The sequence below is a fragment of the Rhinoraja longicauda genome, chromosome 11 (genome assembly GCF_053455715.1).
Source record: "Rhinoraja longicauda isolate Sanriku21f chromosome 11, sRhiLon1.1, whole genome shotgun sequence".
NCBI lineage: Eukaryota > Metazoa > Chordata > Chondrichthyes > Rajiformes > Arhynchobatidae > Rhinoraja > Rhinoraja longicauda.
In genome coordinates this window covers 10,634,512-10,656,906 of record NC_135963.1, presented here as the reverse complement: position 1 = coordinate 10,656,906, position 22,395 = coordinate 10,634,512, and the positions used below count along the sequence as shown (strand labels likewise).

At 43.2% G+C, this 22,395-nt stretch overlaps 1 protein-coding gene across 4 annotated transcripts in view; it reads right to left on the bottom strand.

Annotated features, from left to right (window-relative positions):
* fnbp1l (formin binding protein 1-like) overlaps nt 1–22,395 on the bottom strand; it is a 98,125-nt gene that overhangs the window by 33,121 nt on the left and 42,609 nt on the right. For all 4 annotated transcript variants that reach the window (XM_078408246.1, XM_078408247.1, XM_078408249.1 and 1 more), the window contains exons 2-3: nt 17,054–17,169; nt 5,841–5,894 (exon numbers count right to left, since the gene is read on the bottom strand). In XM_078408246.1, coding sequence (XP_078264372.1) covers nt 5,841–5,894; nt 17,054–17,169 — 170 coding nt within the window. The remainder of the gene's footprint in view (nt 1–5,840; nt 5,895–17,053; nt 17,170–22,395) is intronic.

Below are 22,395 nucleotides of genomic sequence, written 5' to 3'. Positions count from 1 at the left end.
ATTGTTATGATTAATAATACATAAAGTTAAGCCACATCTCCAGGATTCAACAACAAAGGGCATCAGCTGTAGAAAAAAAATTCAAAATTAAACAAAAAATAAATAGTTGGAATAATTTGCCTATGGTCGAAGAACATGGATTAGACAAATTAACTGAGCATACAAATGGGAAATTTAACCTTATTAAATTATAAAAGTTATACTTTGGGAGATCAACAATGAGAGCTAGAAATTTTAAACTTAAAAATTCAAATAGAATGCAGAGATGTTTAATTTTTAAAAAGCATAACTTTTCTCACTGCCATTATATTGCCTACCTCCTTCCTACATCAGCGCACATTTATCACAAAATACAATAATTCAATGTTTTGTAATTGGTATATTAATTATTAAGTTAATGCCAGGGGAGATATGCAAATTTTCTTGAACCACGTGCCTGCTACTTCATAGTCAGAACACTGGAACACCCAAGTTGGTACATCAATGTACACCTTCAAGGGCAGGCTAGAATGAGAGATAGAAAAAGACCAAGCTGCACTAAATTTGCTTTCTATCATGAATATGTATGAATGAATGAATGAATGAATGAATGAATGAATGAATGAATGAATAAGTTTATTGGCCAAGTATGTGCATATACAAGGAATGTGCCTTGGTGCTCCGCTCACAAATGACAACACAAACATACAGTTAACAATTAAGAATAAAGCATAACCACATCAAAACAATAAGGATGCAACATGTGTCTAAACATGTGGGTGAAAATAAACCAGAGCAAAAAAGAAACTACAGATTTTTGGTTATTGAGTAGAACTCCCACTCTGGAAAACAGCTATTTGTATGTCTGGCTGTGGCTGCTTTGACAGTCCGGAGTCATCTTCCAGAGGGAAGTGCTTCAAAGAGTTTGTGGCCAGGGTGAGAGGGGTCAGAGGGGAATATAGTTAGTTATACAAGTCTATGATAATGGAGTCGTTGGCCAGTCACAGCAATCATTCCCCAACAATGCCTGCAACAGAATGCAATCCCAGTGATAGAGAGACTTAGGAATATGAACACAGATACCATTTTTCCTCCAAGCAAGCTACACTTATGATATATGGGTAAAATGATACACAACCTGGTATCACAATTACTACTTCCTGAAAAATAAATTACATTTGACCTGTGCAGCACCAAAATACTTGTGCACACTGACAAAACTCTGCATGCTTCTGCAAATTATAAAATGGATACTCGATTCAGGTAAAAAAAACCTTAAAAGGGCATAAGACATTGATATAAAAGCCCAGTGGGACAAACTTCCAACGTCTTCTGACCTTTCTATCTATCTAAATAAATGTCAAAAGAGTATAACTATATGAAACCAAGCAAATTGTTTACCATCCGTTCAGGGATCATATCATTAAAGTGAAAGGTGTGGATTAGATAGACAATTCTAATGGTACTTTTAAACTCATTTGACCATTGTCTTACCACCCCTCAAGTACAACACTGACCAAAAACAGCAACTAACAGTCATCTTATCCAGAAAACAAAACTGATATATTTTAAAACCTTAACTGAAAAGTTATTCAAATACATGGTCAAGCCTAACCACAGCACAATTTAGAGAGATGAATGTTCATGTGTCATCCACCAGCCAGAAATATTTTACCCAGTATGGTGGATAATGAAGAAAGTTAACTAATTGGTGGTACAGTGGATAGTGAAATTCTAACCGGATCTTGATCAACTGAGGCTTTGGGCTTGGAACGGCAGATGGAGTTTAATGTAGGACAAACCAGTACAGAGCTTGCACAATAAATGGTAGGGACCCAGGGCGTGTGGCAGACCTAGGGGTGCAGGTGCACAATTCCTGGAAAGGAACGTAATAGGTAGAGAGGGGGTGAAGGAGTTTATCACCTTTGCCTTCAACGGTCAGGATATTGAATAAAGGAAGGGTCTCGACTCAAAAAGTCACCCATTCCTTCTCTCCAGAGATGCTGCCTGTCCCACTGAGTTAGTCCAGCATTTTGTGTCTACCTATTGAATAAAGGAAGATGGACCCAAATGCTGGAGTAACTCAGTGGGACAGGCAGCATCGCTGGATATACAAAATGCTGGAGTGAATCAGCGGCTCAGGCAGCATCTCTGAATATGTTGAACATCATGTTGCAGCTGTACAAGACATTGGGAAGGCCATATTTGGAGTACTGTGTACAGTTTGGCTTGACCAGCTCTCAAAAGGATGTCATTAAACTGGAAAAGGTTAAAAAAGATTTACGAGGATATTACCAGGTCAGGAGTTTGAGGTAGGAAAAATTGGATGGGCTAGGATATTTTTTCCCCTTTAGCACAGGAACCTGAAGAGTTATCTCGTGGAGGTATTAAAAAAAATCATGAGGAGCAAAGATAAAGTGAATAGCCATAGGCTTTATCTCAGGGTAGGGGAGTCGAAGACTAGAGGGCATAGATTTAAATGAGACCTTTTGCATATTGGGTGGTATGTATATGGAATGAGCTGCCAGAGGAAGTAGTAGAGGTGAGAACAATTATGACATTTAAAAGGCACTTGGACAGTTACATGGACAGGAAGGGAGGGATATGGACCAGGCACAGATAAGTGGGATTATTTTGGCAATTTGGTCAGTATGGACAAAATGGACTGAAGGGCTTGTTTCCGTACTGTATAACTGTATGGCTCGAATGACTCATGGAAACAATATATTAATTGGCTTCCTTCTGTGCTATTGATTACTGTGATGCTTTCCTGTTTTTAAACTTTGAACAAATAACTAGATGCAGCAGTAACCACATTGTAGGGCAAAGTATAAAGAAAGCAGTAATGGGAACTTGCGAGAAGATTAAAGCTATAATCATGGGGGAATTTAACCTGCATAAGATCAAATGGATAAAGATAGTGCAGATGAGAAGTTCAAAGGACAGTTTCTAAAATTAGCATATTCTGGTGCCAACCAGACATTAGGCTGCACGAGATTTAGTATTGTGCAATGAGATGGAATGAATTAGTAACTTTAGCGTAATGGACTGAATTTTACATTCCGTTTGCGTGAGAGGTGAATGAGTCTCAGACAAGCATTCAGGTCTGAATAGACTTCATCTTAAAAGCTTAAAAGAAGCGACTATAAAATAGTTGATGTAATCATTTTAATTTTCTAGATTCAGCAGAGTGTTCCCTTAGCTTTGAAAACAGCAAATATAATTCAGAGTAATTTAAAGAGAGGAAGGCAGAAACCAGAAAACTCCAGACAATTAATTTAATATCCATAATGGATAAATTATTAGAAGCACTTATTAGACATTATAGGAAGGCGCTTGGAAATAATTCAAAGTAATCAGGAAAAGTCAACATAGCATTTTGGAAGGGAATTTAATGGACTTTCTTGAAATAATAACACAGTGGACAAACAGGAACTGGTGAATGTTAATTTGCTGATGGCTTTTTATAAGGTGCTTTGTTAAAGGTTATTGCAAAAAATAAAGACTCATGATCTGAGGAAACCTGTTGGTATGGATAGAAGATTGGCTGGCTAACAGGAAGGAGTGGACTTCAATTATTTTTCCTCTCATTGACAAATGCAACGAATGGTGTGCCACAACAATCAGTACCAAGGTCTCAACTATTTACAACTTTAAGGCACATGGTTCTTTTAATTCTGTGCTTCCTAGTACACGATTCACAAAAGGTTAATAATTAGGAAAGCCAACAGAAAATATGTGTTTATTGCAAAGGGAATCAAACACAGTAGTAGATAAGTTTACTTCAGTAGTATTGGATACTGACATGACGATATTTGGAACAATGTACTATATTGATCTCGTTAAAGGAAGGATGTTAAGGTGGTGGAAGCAATTCCAAGAAAGTTTACTCGGCTAGTAGCTGGAATGGATCGGTTGATAGGCTGCCCGAATCAAGAAGAGCAAGAGGGGGAAATTGAAACAGAAGATCCCAAGGGAACTCATCAGGGTGAATGGGAAAACTAGAATTTAGGCTCACTTCAAAATTAAAGCCCCAACCACCTACTTTCTTCTCCCCTCACATTCTAGGAGCTTAAAGTGTCTGCAGAAGGGTCTCGACCCAAAATGTCACCCATTCCTTCTCTCCAGGGATGCTGTCTGTCCTGCTAAGTTACTCCAGCTTTTTGTGTCTTTTTGCCTAAATAGTCCCGGGTTTCCTGAAGGATTAGGCAATTTTCCCATAAGGAAGTATGAACGGGATATTTCCCTCAGTGCACTGGTACCTTGCTTAATATGCATAGGATGCCTTCCTAGGAATGAGAACACTAACACAATTAGTGCAAAAGGGGATCACTACATTGAGACAAGCGTTACTGCCAGTGCTGCTGGGCTAGAAACCTGGCATCAAAACCTGCCCTCCCCACTGCCAAGTGCTGGGAATCTGGTGCAAATCCAACAGCTTGGTGTGGAGTGATTGCCTTTGAGAGCTGTTGTTGAAGGATCAAAGCAGCCACTCTGCATCAAGATATGGGAATACTATATAGAATGCTGATTGCCCAGATTTCTAAGGTAAGGAGCTCATTGGCAGTCACTGACTATTGAATTTGCTACCATTTCAGAAATCTCTCGATTGGGCAGGGCTATGCAATGAAAGAGGGGGAGACAGCAGCATCCGTCGCGAGGGAGCTGAGGAAAATGAAGGATTTGGGCAGCATTCCTGTACGTGAATGCCAGCCCCCAGTAATGGCCTACTCTTGTGATGCCACCCAGGATGCAGCTCATTCCATTATCGTTCTCACAAAGCCTTGGAGCGATTAATTGCTGAGGAAACGCCAGCAGAGGGCACAGATTCTCTCACGATTTTCAGCAATGCAGTGCACAATAACGAGGGGATTACGGATTCATAGTGGGTTTCCAGCACAGGAGCGATCAGCACAAGCAGACTTTCGTTTTATATAACTGAGGTTATATAACTGAGTGTGCAGACTGGAGGGCCAAGTACTCTGTTAGGTCGCATTGTACATACATTAATACAGCACATTTGGGCTGCATTTGAAATGTCTATCCAAGAACTGCATAATTATCTGTTTGATTCAACCCATGTTGAAGTAGAGATAAGATGATTGCCATTCTCTTCCCTCACAACTGGTAACAATACATTCAATTAAATAACTCAATTTCACACAGTCTTAATTTAATTTAAAAGCACTTTCAGGCATTGCCCTGGAATATCAAGTTAGACAGGTTAGAGGCCCCTGGATCAATGCCCATTCTGTTGCGGAGTTATGAATCTCATCCAAATTTCAACAACTGGGACAGCAATTGGTAGGAGCATCCCTAAATGAACACAGTTTCAACATAAAGGGTTTTCTTTAATGGCTGCTACCTTCTTTGAAAATGCAGTCCCAACCGGAATAAATGGAATGAGGCCGGCACTCATTCTTTTTCTTGAGTGAAGTAGGCCGTCACTTAGATATTGTATAGAAAGCCTGTAATTATTAACTAGCAACAGTCAACAGCTTTGTAAGGGAGAATAACATCGAAGGCAAAAATAATTTAAGCAATATTAAGTCTCTAATTTGCAAAGAAGGCTTCGAGCATTCATCGTGGAACACAGAATCAAAAACTTGAAGAGAAAAAAAAGGCTCTCAGTGCAAACAATGCTTAAAATAGCATTATCCATTTTTTATTCTATTGCTTATACTGCTATAAAAATGTAAGTGGCTTTGCTTGGTACTTCAAGCATAATCAAATAAAAATCAAAGGGGGTTCTTTCTGTACATTGCTCATAAAAACTTTTTAAAAATGTATTTAGTTCATTTAATCAAATCCCAAATCTGCTTTTAATCATGACATACGACCATTAAAAACTTTGGACTTACCTGGGTTCTTCATCTTTGCTGGAACGTTTTGGTCCATATTTCTTAACAAGGTTCCTGAACACAAAATTAAATGTATTATTATTATTATTATTATTATGCACTTCCTGACACCTGAAAATGAGAAGGTGGCACATCCTTTTTTTAATGTAGTGAAAATAGCTGCACAAGATTAGCATACAGGCCAAGGATTGGACTTTTCATATAATAATTACCTATCGTAGAATGGTCAGAGAACGGAAATAAGCGATTTGGTTCATCAGGTCTACTCCATAGAAAGCAATCCAACTGACAAACTCCCCAGCCTTTTTAACACCCAGCTCTCCTTTTAACAGTACAATTAAATGTCCCTTCATTACAATGCATTTCGCCAAGTTGTCAGCTCATTTTGAAGCCACAGGTGATTCTCCTAGGGCTGGTCCCTTGGCTTGGCTTGGTTCTCAAGGTTCCAGGTACAATACAATACCACACAATATCTTTATTGTCATTGTATAAGTACAACGAGATTAAGAATGCCACTTCCATATCGATGCTATAAAATAAATAAAACACGGCGAAAACAAAAACAACAAAAGAAGGGGGAAAAAAGAAACAAGGTAAAGTGCAAAAAGCTTCATGCAGGGCCAGTTGTACCAGATGAACATGGAGGCAGAGACAGATCATGCGGGGAACTCAGCAGGTCTGATTCAGAGCAGCTGTAGCTCTAGGAATAAAGCAGTTTCTTAGTCTGGAGGTGCAGGCGTAGAAGGCCTTGTAATGTCTGCCAGATGGAAGTAGTTCAAACAGACGGTGGCATGGGTGTGTGGCGTCCTTGTAGATGCTGGTGGCTTTGCTGAGGCAGCGTGCGTTGTCGATGTACTCCATGGCTGGTAGCTGTATCCCAATGATCCGCTGTGCTCTGCAGACGACCCTGCAGGTGCTATAGTATAATTCTGCTGCTCCTGATAGCCCAGTTACAAGCTGCTCCAACTGTTCCTATTCTAACCCCTGAGGCACAATACTTAATTAGCACAACATGATTTGTCCTCAGTGGGAAAGCAACATTAACTCTGCAGACACTATGTAGTGATTCCCCCCTACTGATACCATCATGGACATATGTATCCGTAACTGAGAGGCATGGGCCTGATCAAATAGATTTTTCCTTAGTGCTTACTGGTCTTAATGACTACAGGCCTGTCGCACTGACCTCTGTAATCATGAAGACCCTTGAAAGACGTGCTGGCCCAGCTGAAAAATATCACAAAACTCCTGCTGGACCCTCTGCAGTTTGCATACAGGGCCAATAGATCGGTGGATGATGCAGTCAACCTAGGCCTGCACCTCATCCTCCAGCACTGCCAGGGGACCTATGCAAGGATTTTGTTTGTGGACTTTAGCTCTGCATTCAACACCATTGTGCCAGAGCTACCACACCCCAAACTCCCCCAGTTGACTGTGCCTGAACCCCTCTGTCAGTGGGTCACCAACTTCCTGACAGACAGGAAGCAGCATGTGAGGCTGGGAAAGCACATCTCGGATCCGCAGACCCTCAGCATAGGAGCACCGCAAGGCTGCGTACTCTCCCCTCTCCTTTACTCTCTCTACACCAACGACTGCATCTCCACAGACTCCTCTGTCAAGCTTCTCAAGTTTGCGGATGACACTACCCTGATTGGACTGATCCAGGATGGGGAGGAATCTGCCTACAGACAGGAAGTGACATAGCTGGCGTCCTGGTGCCATCGCAACAACCTGGAGCTCAATGCTCAAGACAGTGGAATTGATTGTAGACTTTAGGAGAGCTCCCCCTCCCCTCCCCCCACTCACCATCAACAACACCACAGTCACATCTGTGGAGTCATTTAAGTTCCGTGGAACCACCATCTCCAGGGACCTTAAATGGGGGGGCCACCATCGACTCCACAGTCAAAAAGGCCGAACAGAGGATGTACTTCCTGCGGCAGCTGAGAAAACACAATCTGCAACAGGCAATGATGGTCCAGTTCTATACTGCCTTCGTAGAGTCTGTCCTCACCTTCTCCATCATGGTCTGGTTTGGCTCAGCCATCAAGCACGACATCCGGAGGCTGCAGCGCATCGTTCGATCAGCTGAGAAGGTTGTTGGCTGCAACCTTCCCCCCATTGACGAACTGTACACTGCAAGGGCCAGGAAGCGAGCGGGCAAGATCATCTCTGACCCCTCTCACCCTGGCCACAAACTCTTTGAAGCATTTCCCTCTGGAAGGCGACCCTGGACTGTCAAAGCCGCCACAGCCAGACATTAAAACAGCTTTTTTCCACGAGCAGTAGCTCTACTCAATAACCAAAAGTCTGTAGCTTCCTTTTGCTCTGGTATTTTATTTCATTCACATGTTTAAACTATAATGTTTTATTCTTAATGTTTTAATGTTTTATGTTTTATTCTTAATTGTTGTTAATTGCGAGCAAAGCACAAAGGCAAATTCCTTGTATGTATACATACTTGGCCAATAAAATTTATTCAATTCAATTCAATTCTCTCAACCGGTTGCAGACACACAAATGGGAGTCATGTCTTACAGGAATTAGCCAGCCTGGTTAGGGCAGGTGCTACCAACTATTCTTGGAAAGTTAGGAGGTACCTCCCATTTGTAGCACTTTGGCCTTCTTACACTTATGCTTTTTTAAGAATGGGATTCAATGTGGAGGAAATGTCAATTCATCAGCCAAAGGAGGACAGCAAGTGGACACCTTTACTGTGTCTGATCAGATTCAATGTGATTATCTGGGGTTCAGAGTCAATGATTAAGACGACTTGGGTTGCAATGAAATAGGTTGGGATATTGGAACTGCACTCTTAGCTTATGAAAGATCTGTTCTGTAGGGAAAGAAGCCATTTCTGAATCTGGTGGTACATGCTTTCAAGGTTTTGTATCGTCTGCCCCATAGGAGTAGGGAGAAGAGGAGTCTAAGTGGACCTTGATGATGTTGCTTGCTTGAAGTGGAGGTGGTCAATGAGGTGGGGGATGGAGTGCTTCAGTGAGGAACTGGTTTGTACAATGGACTGTGCTATATCCACAACACTCTGGAGTTTCTTGCAGTCTTACGGAGAGCTGTTGCCAAAGCAATTTGCAACGCATCCCGATAGGATGCTTTCTATGGTGCATATATAGAAATTTGCAAGAGTACTTGAAGCCATGCCAAATTTCCTTAGTATTCTGAGCAGGTAGGTGGTGTTGATGTGCTTTCTTGGCCATGACATCAATACGATTGATTTATCTTACTCATTCATGCTTTAGAAGATCAGGAGATTACTAGTAGTACATAATTAATCAAGCAAACATGATACATTTTCATTTCTACTCTCAGGCGGTAACTGAGACCTTTTATACAAACGCAGAAGAAGAGACATTTGTTTACCAGCCCAAGTCTAGGCTTGTACATTAATCTACTAATTAAGCACAGGATTTTGGAGCAGGGAATGAATAAAAGCAAAAAAGTGTGTGGATATTTAAGAACCTCCTCCAATATCAAGAAATGGATATAAGGTTTATGTGTGGCGGCTCCCACGGGTCGGGCCATACTACTACCGACCCCTCGGCACGGGAATGGACCAGTCCAGGGAGGCGGTCCGGTACCATGTATATAAGGACAAGGTTTTGGGCGCGAAGCCATTCCGGCAGACTCGACCCGTCTGATAACCGAGGTATCATAAAACATAACGTCCCCGAAATACCTGGCTCCTTGCCTTTATTTCGGGCCTCTATCGACGTGCTACATTGGTGACCCCGACGTGATCTGAACACGCAGCCTTCTGTCGCGGGCTGGATTTCCTGTTTGTCTACCTTGACGACATGTTGGCAGGAGCACTGTGCCCACCTCCGGCAGCTTTTCCAGCGGCTCAGCGAGCACGGGTTGGCTATAAACCTCGCCAAGTCCCGCTTTGGCGTGGCCACAATCGACTTTCTCGGCCACCGTGTGTCCTCGCAAGGAGCGGTTCCCCTGCCGGACAAAGTAGACGCCATCCGCCGGTTTCCCCGTCCGTCCTCGGTGCGGGGCCTGCAGGAGTTGGTCGGCATGGTGGCCTTTTATCACCGGTTCCTGCCATCCGCGGCCCACATCATGCGGCCGCTATACGAGCTGCTGGCGGGCAAGCGTAAGAACGTCGTGTGGACCGACGAGGCGGTAACAGCCTTTGACGGCGCGAAGGAGGCCCTGGCTCGGGCTGGGCTGCTGGTTCACCCACGGGAGGATGCCCCGACAGCCCTTACGGTGGACGCCTCAGAGTTGGCGATTGGTGCCGTACTGGAGCAACTGACGGACGGGGGTTGGCGCCCCCTGGCCTTCTTCAGCCGGCACCTCAACAACGCCCAGAGGAAGTACAGCGCCTTCGACCGCGAGCTCCTCGCCCTGTACCTGGCCGTTCGTCACTTCCGCTATTTTCTGGAGGGCCGCCCGTTCACCGCTTACACGGACCACAAGCCGCTCACGTTCGCCCTGGCAAAGGTCTCCGACCCATGGTCCGCCCGACAGCAACGCCAGTTGGCCTACATCTCGGAATTCACCACCTCCATCCGCTTCATCGAGGGGAAGGAAAACCGGGTGGCCGACGCGTTGTCTCGCCCCGCCATCAATGCCGTTTTAGAAGTGGCACCCGGCATTGATTATTCTGCCCTGGCGGAGGCCCAGCTAACGGACGGGGAGATGCCCGCCTACCGGACTGCCATCTCTGGCCTCCGCCTTGAGGATGTTCCCCTCGGCCCCGGAGCAGCGACGATACTATGCGATGTGTCGGCAGGTCAGCTGCGCCCCATCGTCCCGGCCGCGTGGCGCAGGAGGGTGTTCGACGTGGTCCACGGGCTGGCTCACCCATCCATCCGGGCGACGATCGCATTGGTAGCTGCGCGGTTCATGTGGCATGGTCTGCGCAAGCAGGTTGGCCACTGGGCCCGCACCTGCATTCCGTGCCAGACGGCAAAAATTCAACGCCACGTCCGGGCGCCACTCCAAGGGATCGGACTACCCTGCCGCCGTTTCGACCACCTGCACGTGGACATTGTGGGCCAGCTCCCGCCGTCCCGGGGCATCACCCACCTCCTCACCCGCCGTCCCGGGGCATCACCCACCTCCTCACGGTGGTGGACCGCTTTACGCGGTGGCCGGAGGCCATACCACTGGCCGATACATCTACAGCCACATGCGCTCGTGCATTGGCCGCGCACTGGATTGCTCGCTTTGGGGTGCCGGTGGTCATCTCATCGGACCGGGGGCCACAGTTCACCTCCGAGCTGTGGTCGGCCATGGCCCACCTGTTGGGCGTGCGGCTGCACCACACCACGGCCTATCACCCGCAGGCAAACGGCCTGGTGGAGAGGTTCCACCGGCAGCTGAAGACAGCGCTGAAGGCGCGACTCTCTGGCCCCGACTGGATGGACGAGCTACCATGGGTCTTGCTGGGCATCCGGACTGCGCCCAAGGAAGACCTGGCTTCATCCTCAGCTGAGCTCGTATACGGGTCCCCGCTCACGGTGCCCGGGGAGTTCGTGCCCTCGTTGCCGGGGCGAGAGGAACCGCCCTCATCCACCCTACAGCGTCTCCGAGAGCGAGTTGGCAAGCTCGCACCCGTGCCGACGTCCCGCCATGGGACATTCCGCCCTTACGTGCCATCGGCCCTCCGGGACTGCGCCTTTGTGTTCCTGTGCCGTGACGCCCACCGGACGACACTCCAGAGGCCGTATGAGGGCCCGTACTGGGTGCTGGAGTACGGACAGACAACCTTTGTCTTGGACATGGAGGGCCGGCCGGAGGCCGTGTCAATTGACCGCCTGAAGCCGGCCCACTTAGACATCGACCAACCGGTGCGGGTTGCCCAGCCTCGGCCACGAGGTCGCCCACCCTTCCGGGACCCACCACCTGTCCCTCCAACTGTGCCTCCGCCGGCCCCTCTGTCGACCGATTACCGTACGCGGTCCATCGGGTTGTGCGACCACCAGTGCGTTTCGTGCCTCCGGTTCTGGGGGGGGGGGTCCTGTGGCGGCTCCCAAGGGTCGGGCCATACTTCTACCGACCCCTCGGCACGGGAATGGACCAGTCCAGGGAGGCGGTCCGGTACCATGTATATAAGGACAAGGTTTTGGGCGCGAAGCCATTCCGGCAGACTCGACCCGTCTGATAACCGAGGTATAATAAAACATAAAGTCCCCGAAATACCTGGCTCCTTGCCTTTATTTCGGGCCTCTATCGACGCGCCACATTACATTAGGCTTGTACATTAATCTACCAATTAAGCACAGGATTTTGGAGCAGGGAATGAATAAAAGCAAAAAAGTGTGTGGATATTTAAGAATCTCCTCCAATATCAAGAAATGGATATAAGGTTTATGCAACATTTCAATGGCAAATGGAAAGGAATGCATCATTCATCTTCTAAGTGCGCAGCAAATTTCAGGCACTCATCGAGACAAATACGGTCATAATTTTATAAAGATTAGCTCTGGCACCGTAGTACATATTGTGTAGTACATATAGAAGTCCGACCATTTTGTTCATTCTTCAAATCAAAAAACATCTGCGGTATAATTTGTTGGGAATACTGAAAGAACATTGAGTCTATAATGGGGCCAATTAGGGCGGCACGGTGTACTCCCTTAACTATTGAGATTTATGGACTGAAGGAGAAACAAAAATGACAGGTGGAAAAATTAAAGAAATGAGAGGGGAAAATGATTGGTTAAAAGAAAAGTTGGCAAAGGAAAAGTAAAAGAAATCCAAACATCTGAAAAGCGATTTTGTTTTAAAAAAGCTACAGGCGATGAGTCAACCCAAAGGACTTCTTAAATTGTTCACTTTCTGGGCTACAATGATTAACAGTATGGCATTAAATATTAAGTCATTATGATAGCGGAGTAGCCAGTGGCTCTGGCTGAAGTCCCATCTGTTGTTCCATAAATTATTTTTCTCCATCACAAAGAACTTCACCACTACAATATGTCACACTTCAGTCTATATAAACCAGAAATTAAAAATTAATCTTCAAATCTCATCTCCAAAACGACTATGGCTTCCAATCCTGGAGTCCATTGCACTATTCCGCATCATTCCACCCAATATCACCACATGCTGATGAATTAAACTGACTATCTGACCCCAATATCTCATTGAAAATACACATTGTGATATTTCAATCCTCACATAGACTCCACCTCCCTATTTTTTCCTCCATTGGCACACCATTCTTCCAAACTCCTACTCTGACGCCAAGTCTCTGCACAAACGCCTATATCCTATACTGAACAATTGAAGACCAGCTAGATTTTATACTTTGGAATTCCCTCCAGAAACCATGCCACTGCTTTGCTTCCAATATGAACTTTGTTATTAATGTCACATCTCAATTTTTCCCCATACTCTCCACTTTCAGCCCAAGCCTCTGTGAAGCAACTCAAGATGACTTTCTGTGGTAATTGTCATCAAAAAGTAAGCCGTTGATGGAACTGGCAACTGATTCATCCTGTATTCTGTCAACCCTAGTTCGAATGTTGCAAGTATCTTTTCAGGTAAAGCTGATTGTCTACAGGCATTGTCTGATCAAATGCAAACAGAGGGCCACTCATCTTTTCAAGTCTGCTCCATGATTTAACAAGATCATTGGTGCTCTGATTGTAACCTCAACTCCTCGTTCCTACCTACCCATGGCAACCTTTTACCTCTTGCCTATGAAATATTTAGCAAATTGTCTTAAAAATATTCATATTTTTCACTTCTGCCATTCTTTGAGAAAGAGACTCTTCAATGTTTACAATGGTAGAATGACAACCAAAAGAACAAATGAAAAGTATCAATTCATTCAAAAATCTCAACTGCAATTTTACTCTTTTTTTACACGCAATTTATAATTGTATTTGTGAACAACCTGGTCAGTAATATCTCAAAATGACTCTAAATTCATTGCAGCCACAAAGAATCAATTACATGAGATTACTTAGAACACCAGAATCAATATCTAAGTTAATCTTTAATAAACACGCAGGCATTCTTCAATACAGGGTCCTTCCTAGGGGGTATTTTTTTTTTAGTGTTTGTAATTCTACATGGAAATTATCTAACCAAGCTCTCAAATGCAAACATTAAATCTTCCAAAAATATGGAGATAACAAAATATTAATACTAAAATGCGATGAAAGTTACCTTTGAAACATTTTGGCTTCACAGCGATGAATAGAATATGCACAGATCATACAACTGGAATAGGCACTACAACCCACCACGGCTGTGCCAATCATTATACCAATCTAACTAATTCCATCTACCTGCACATGGTCTGTATCCTACTATTCCATGCCTGCCCATACCTTGCCTAAATACCTCTTAAATGTAGTAAATGTAGTAATTGTATCTGCGAGGCGTTGAACTATGGAAGGCTGAATGTAATGGGAAAATATACAATTAATGGCAAGACCAATAACATCATTGATGTACAGAGGAGGATCTTAGAGCAAAAGTCCATAACTCCCTGCAAATGCCAACACAACAGGTATATGGTATGGGAAAAAAAACTGCAGATGCTGGTTTAAATCGAAGGTAGACACAAAATGCTGGAGTAACTCAGCGGGTCAGGCAGCATCTCAGGAGAGAAGGAATGGGTGACGTTTGAGATTGAGACCCTTCTTCAGACTGTTGTCAGGAGAGGGGGCGGGACAAAGATAGGATGTAGTCGAAGACAGGAAGACTAGTAGGAGATCTGGGAAGGGGGAGGGGATAGAGAGGGGAAGCAGGGACTACCTGAAGTGGGAGAAGTCAATGTTCAAACCGCTGGGGTGTAAACTGCCCAAGCGAAATATGAAGTGCTGTTCCTTAAATTTGCGCTGGGCCTCACTCTGACAATGGAGGAGGCCCAGGACAGAAAGGTCAGATTGGGAATGGGAGGGGGAGTTGACGTGCTGAGCCACCGGGAGATCAGGTTGGTTGAGATGGACTGAGTGGAGGAGTTCAGCGAAACGATCGCCGAGCCTGACTTGGTCTCGCCGATGTAGAGAAGTTGCCATCTGGAACTTCTCTACTCATCAACTTCTCTACATCGGCAAGACCAGGCGCAGGCTACCCCTTTAAGGGGTAGGCCATTTAGGACTGAGATGAGAAAAAACCTTTTCACCCAGAGAGTTGTGAATCTGGAATTCTCTGCCACAGAAGGCAGTGGCGGCCAATTCACTGGATGTTTTCAAGAAAGAGTTAGATTTAGCACTTTGGGCTAATGGAATCAAGGGATATGGGGAAAAAACAGGATAGGGGTACTGATTTTGGATGATCAGCCATGATCATATTGAATGGCGGAGCTGGCTGGAAGGGCTGACTGGCCTACTCCTGCACCTATTTTCTATGTCTCAATGTCCTGCTGGCTATTGGGAGACCTACAGTGCATTCAGAAAATATTCAGACCCCTTCACTTTTTCCACATTTAGTTACATTACAGCCTTATTTTAAAATGGGTTAAATTCTTTTTTGTAATCATCAATCTACAAACAATAACCCATAATAATAAAGCGAAAATTAAAAAGAAATAACTGAAATATCACATTTACATAAGTATTCAGACCCTTTACTCAGTACTTTGCTGAGGCACCTTTGGCAGCAATTACAGCCTCGAGTCTTCTTGGGTATGACGCTACAAGCTTGGCACACCCGTATTGGGTAATTTCTCCCATTCTTCGCTGCAGATCCTCTCAAACTCTGTCAGGTTGGATGGGGAGTGTCGATGCACCGCTATTTTCAGGTCCCTCCAGAGATGTTCGATCGATGTCAAGTCCAGGCTCTGGCTGGGCCACTCAAGAACATTCACAGACTTGTCACGAAGCCACTCCTGCGTTGTCTTGGCTGTGTGCTTAGGGTCGTTGTCCTGTTGGAAGGTGAACCTCCGCTCCAGTCTGATGTCCAGCAGGTTTTCATCAAGGATCTCTCTGTACTTTGCTCCATTCATCCTCCCTTGATCCCGACTAGTCTCCCAGTTCCTGGCGCTGAAAAACATTCCCATAGCATGATGCTGCCACCACTATGCTTCACTGTAGATATGGTAATGGCCAGGTGATGAGCGGTGCCTGGTTTTCTCCAGACGTGACGCTTGGCATTCAGGCCAAAGAGTTCAATCTTGGTTTCATCAGACCCGAGAATATGGTTTCTCATGATCTGAGAATCATTTAGGTGCCTTTTGGCAAACTCCAAGCGGGCTGTCATGTGCCTTTTACTGAGGAGTGGCTTCCGTCTGGCCACTCTACCATAAAGGCCTGATTGGTGGAGTGCTGCAGATATGGTTGCCCTTCTGGAAGGTTCTTCCATCTTCACAGAGGAACTCTGGAGCTCTGCCAGAGTGACCATCGGGTTCTTGGTCTACTCACTGACCAAGGCCCTTCTCCCCCGATTGCTCAGTTTGGCCGGGCAGCCATCTCTATGAAGAGTCCTGGTGGTTCCAAAGTTCTTCCATTTAAGAATGACGGAGGCCACTGTGCTCTTCGGGACCTGCAGTGCTGCAGACATTGTTTTATACCCTTCCCCAGATATGTGTCTCGACACAATCCTGTCTCGGAGGTCTACAGACAATTCCTTCGTCTTCATGGCTTGGTTTTTGTTCTGACATGCACTGTTAACTGCGGGACCTTTATTGACAGGTGTGTGCCTTTCCAAATCATGTCCAATCAATTTAATTTACCACTGGTGGACTCCAGTCAAGTTGTAGAAACATCTCAAGGATAATCAATGGAAACAGGATTAACCTAAGCTCAATTTTGAGTGTCATAGCAAAGGGTCTGAATACTGATGTAAATGTGATATTTCAGTTATTTCTTTTTTAATTACTTTGCAAAAAAATTTAAACACCTGTTTTCGCTTCTTCATTCTGGGGTATTGTGTGCAGATTGATGATAAAACTTTTTTTAATCCATTTTAAAGTAAGGCTGTAAAGTAACAAATGTGGAAAAAAGTGAAGGGGTCTGAATACTTTCAGAATGTAAGTTGCAATCCTATCTTCATGTTTGCAGCTTTCCTATTTTTGAGTCCTACCCGTATAGTTTCGCTGGATGAGTCCCCCAAGATATCATCTGCAAGTGCAGCCTTGGCATTCTCCATAATCAGCAATGCACCTCTTTTACATCCCTCAGCCATGTCTGAAACATCTACACCTGGAGTGTTGATCAGCCAGTCCTCCCCCTCTCCCAATCCTGTTTCTGCAACAGCATAGTTCCGACAATATAAATTGATCATCTTACCTTAATTGTTTTGCATAGCTTTGCTCTATGTCAAGTCGCTCTTTAACAAACTTAGTATATTTTTCAAAGAAGTCAATTCCCCATTGTGTGTGTTTCTCTATATTGTCAAATTGATCCTGAAAGAAAAACAAGAAAAACATTAGACAGTTTCAAACATGAACTTTAGTATAGCAAATCAAACCAAACAATTAGACTTTGAATGCTCAGGATATAAAAATGTGAAAAGAACCAATGAATTTCCTTTCATGTATTTGAATTAATAAGAGCCAAAAAACTAATTTGAAACATTCTCTTCCGAATGTAACAAAAAAAAATAATAACCTACTTTTGGTCTATCCCAGTAATAGAGAGATGGGCAGGAATAGAAAAGATACAGTTCTGCTGATATTAAATTTCTATCAAAAATTGGACTCAATGTGTTACTTATATTAATGTCAAAGGAAAATAAGGTTTTGGGTACATATCTATTCTTGCCATGAAGTAACCTGCAAATATCCTGCTGTTGCTTTCCTTTGCAGTGAGCTTTTATTGCCATACTATGTTATAATTATTATTGCAAAGCAGACTTTCTAGTCTCAAAATTAATTTTACTTTGATGTCTATTCTCTCATAAATAATCAATGATCAGTTTTGAAATCAAAGCATTTCAATTTTAATTGAAATTATGCTTTGTCCATAATCCTAAATATTCTATTTGTTACTTTGGTAAAAAAACAAGCAACTTGGAGTCAAAATGTGATATAGCGCGGATAAAGGCCCTTTGGCCCAACTCGTCCACTTTAAACAAGATGCTCATTTAACCCAGTCTGATTTGCCCATTATTCCCTCTCAACCTTTCAGTTCTCAGTCTCTAATGCTCTAAGGAATAAATTCCTAGCCTGCCCAACCTTAGGCCTTGAATCCTTGTAAATCTTCTCTGTACTCGTTCCAGCTTAATGGCAACTTTCCTATAGCAGAGTAACCAAAACATAATACACCAAGTACGGCCTCACCAACGTCTTGTACAACTGTAATATTACGTCCCATCTTCTGTACTCTGTTCCCTGACTGTATGCCAAAAGTCTTTTTCACCAACCTATCTACCTGTTATGCCACGTTCAGAGAACCACGTACTCGTACTCTTAGATTCCTCTGCTCCACGATACTCCCCAGGACCATCTTCATGGTCATCAGCAAAGTTACTAATCATGCCTTGTACATTCCATCCATATCATTGATGACAAGTATTAATGACCCCAGCAGCGACCTATGAAGTACACCACTAGCCACAGGCCTCCAGGGAAAAAAAATTCCTTCCACCATCACCCCCTGCTTCCCACCATGAAACCAACATGCCTCCAGTTAGCTAGCTCTTCCTGGATTCCACAGATCTAACCTTCCAGAGCAGGGTACCAGTTGTACAAGACGCAGGTGAGGCCAGACTTGAAGAATTGTGTTCTGTTTTGTTCACCCTACTAGGAAATATGCCTTTAAGCTGGAAAGTGTACCGAGAAGATTTACAAGATTTTGCCAGGACTCGAGGGCCTGAGCTACAGGGAAGGGTTGAGCAGGCCAAGACTATATTGCTTAGCTTGGAGGAGGCCGAGGGGTGATCTTACTGAGGCGTATAAAATTAAAAGGGGAATAGATGGGGTAAATGCACAGAATCTTTTTTTTCCAGGGTATTGGAATCAAGAACGAGTATAGGTTTGAGGTGAAAAAGGAAAATTTAATGGGAGCCTGACTGGCAACCTTTTCACTCAGAGGGTGGTTGGGTATATGGAATGAGTTGCCAGAGGAAATAGTTGAGGCAGGTACTATAAGAATATTTTAAAAGACTTTGAACAGTTGCATGGATAGGAGAGGTTGAGGGATATGGACCAAACACAGGCAAACGGGATACGCTTAGATGGGGCATCTTGGTCGGAATGGACAAGTTAAGCCGAAGGGCCTGTTTCCCTGTTGTGCAATTCTATAACTCGATTTAAACAGACAACAATGTAAAAAAATTGTGTTGCAATCCCTCCAAAAATTAGCCTCTCCCAATCTTGGGAACCTCTGCAATTTCCTGCTCCTTGATCATTGGCAAACTCAATTGTTCCATCTTGGGCAGCTATGTCTCAAGCTCATTAGACCTCTTAATCCTTTAATGCATTTCTTGACAACGACTTCACTGAATACCAATCTACCAAACTCCTTACGTGGTTGAATGTCAAATATTGTTTATTAACTTTTCCATGAAGTGTGTTGGGACATTAAAAGGCATCATCAGCAATTGCAAAAAATAAAAATTATCATGACATGGAATAGGAAGTAAAGCATTTAATTACTTCCTCCTTGTGTCAAAATGCAACTTAACTGGACTTTGGAACAGATAAAATGATTAGAAATTGAAGAACAATTTACAATGTAATAACGCCTTTAGAAGAACTTAATGTTACTCAACATATTTAGCTCATGAAATCATCTTCTTATTGTTATCACACCATTAAAGCAATATGATAATAGGAAGAGATTTATTTTAATTCTTCAAATAATTACAACTTTAAATTTTTTATAAAGTCCTGACACAGCAGCAAACCTGAAAATCAGGAAAATATTGATGACTGGAATAGCTCAACTACAAAGGATAGTGAGTGGTATATTTCACATTAGGAAACAGCTTGTATATTAAGTATGAAATACTGCTGAACCATTTTTACTCAAAGAAAGATCCTGTATTTATATAACATCTGTTAGCCTCAGAATTCCCAGAAAAACTCAAAGGAAGTAATAATTCTTTTCAAAATTACTATTGTGATGTGTGGCAATTGAGGGAAAAGTGACAATCAACTTTCACACAATGAAGTAAATAATTAGGCATGAACGATTGACGCAAAAGTAACCGTTGAAAGATAAATATTATCCAGGATATTGTATGGCTTCTTATTCTTCCTCAAGTGCCAAAAATATGGGGACGCTGGAAATACAAAATAAAAATAGAAAATGCTGGAAAAAAGTCAGACAGGAGAAAGAAACAGCGTTAATATTACAGATTGATGACTGCTCAGTTACTACTGAATATTTGTGGCATTTTCTGTTTTTTAAAGGATCTTGTAAATTCAATCCAGATGCAGATTATTCGTTTAACATTTCATCAAGCGCTTTCAATAGTACAGTACTCCAATAGCACAGAGAGCACATAGAGCTCATTCGCACATTTGAGGATCATGACATTCAGATCGAGGTCATGGTGTTACCACACAGGCAACATTGGCAATGTAAAATATTACGGCATATTAAAATATTAAAACACATTTCGATGTGTAGGATATGGCATTAACACACTTTATGCCTCCAAATATTTTGCTTTTCCTTTTTCACGTTATTTACTTAATTTCAAGAGACCAGCTAAAGGAATTTCGACCCATGCTTTGGCAACCAGCAGGGGGCCACATTGACCACCTCACACAGGACCACAGGAAACAAATATAAAAATGGAGTAATGTTACGGTGACCTACATGAAGTCAGAGCTATGATACTTAATACCTCTGAAGAATTTGATAGAACATGACAAATGTTTCCACAGTAAATTACATTCAACTTGAGTGACATTTTAAAAAGGGGATCACATTCATAGAAAACAGCCTCAGTAATGTCTGTGGAACAACCTTTTGAGAACAGTGAACAAAGTTCGATATATTTCAAATAGTGGTGGAAAAAAAGCAAAACTTGGTCCGTAAATAGAGCAGGGGAGGAGGTAGATTTCAATAATATACGCGGGATCTGGTGAAAATAGATTGGGAACAGCTGTTGGAGGGGAAAAACAACATCTGATAAGTCTAAAAGCGAGATTCTAAGTTCAAAGTCAGCATGTCCCTGTAAAAGATAAGAGGCAAGATGGCAAAATTTAGAGAACCAAAGGATATTGGAGGTTAGATCAAAGAACAGGAGGAAGCATAGGAAATTGGTATCAAACGTCCTTTGAGGTTTAAAGGGGATATAGAAGAAAATTGAATAAGTTAAAAGAGCAAAAAAGGGCCATGAAATTACTTTAGCAAGTAGGATTAAGGAGAATTTTAAAACCTTTTATACCTTAAGTAGAAGTAACAAGGTAACTAAACAAAGAGTAGGTCCCCTAAGGGGGTAAAGGGGAAATCTACAAGTGGTGCCCGGGATATGAATGTAATCCTAAATGAGTACTTCTCACTGGTAATTCATTGGAAGAGAGGGGTACGTTGAAATTCTGGAGCACGACTATGTCAAGAAATGTTAGAAAATACTGATGCATGTTAGGGCAGGTAAATCCCCAGGGCCTGACAGGATTCAACTTAGAAAGCTAAGGGAAGCAAGGCAAGATATTGCATGTGGTCTGCAAATATCTTCATTAGTCACATGTGAAATGCCAGAAGGCAGGAGGATAGCCAAAATTGTCCCCTTGATCAAAGAATTATGTGAATAAGCCTGGAATTAAGATGCCGATGAGCCTTACACCGTGGCAAGCAAAACTGTTAGAGAAGATTGAGGGACAGGATTTTTGATCACCAGGAAAGTTGTGAACTGATTCGGAGTCAGCATGTTTTTTTTTCCCAGGGGAAATCATGTTTCACAAATCTCATTTGATTTTTTTGAGGAGGTACCTAACAAAATTGGTGGATACTAAGCAGTAGATGTGGTTTACATGAACTTTAATAAGGCTTTTGACAATGTCCTGCATGATAGCTTGGTCTGGAAGTTTACGGCACAAGAGATCCAAGGTGTGTTGCCAAACCAAATCCAAAATAGGCGTGGTGATAGGAGGCAGAGTGTAGTAGCTGATCAGTGTTTCTCTGACTGGAAGTCCAGAAAGTTCTGGTACACAAATGGTGTAACACAGTGAGTGGTTCTGAGACCTTTATTGAAATTACTTGGTTGAGAATGGAGGCAGTCTGATTCGGAAGAACTTGGATGATATGAGAATTGGTGGAGTCGCAGATGGCAAGGATGGTTGGCTTGGAATGTTGTGGGTTACAGAACAACTGGATAATAAGGGTAGAGCGATTTCAGTTGGAATTGAATCCAGACAAGTTTTGAGGTAATGTACTTTCGAAAGTCAAAATCTGGTCAGATTTATGAAGTAAATGACAGGTTCCTTAGGAGCACTAATGTGCAGAGAAATCTTGGGGAGCAAGTCCATAGCTCCATGGCGTGGAAATATGCCTTCGGCCCAGAGTCCTCGCCGGTCATCAAACATCCATTTAAATTAAAGATAGACACAAAAAGCTGGAGTAACTCAACAGGAAAGGCAGCATCTCTGGAGAGAAGGAATGGGTGATGTTTTGGGTCGAGACCCTTCTTCAGATTAGCCTTACATTAGTCCCATATTTTATTCTCCCCAAGTTTC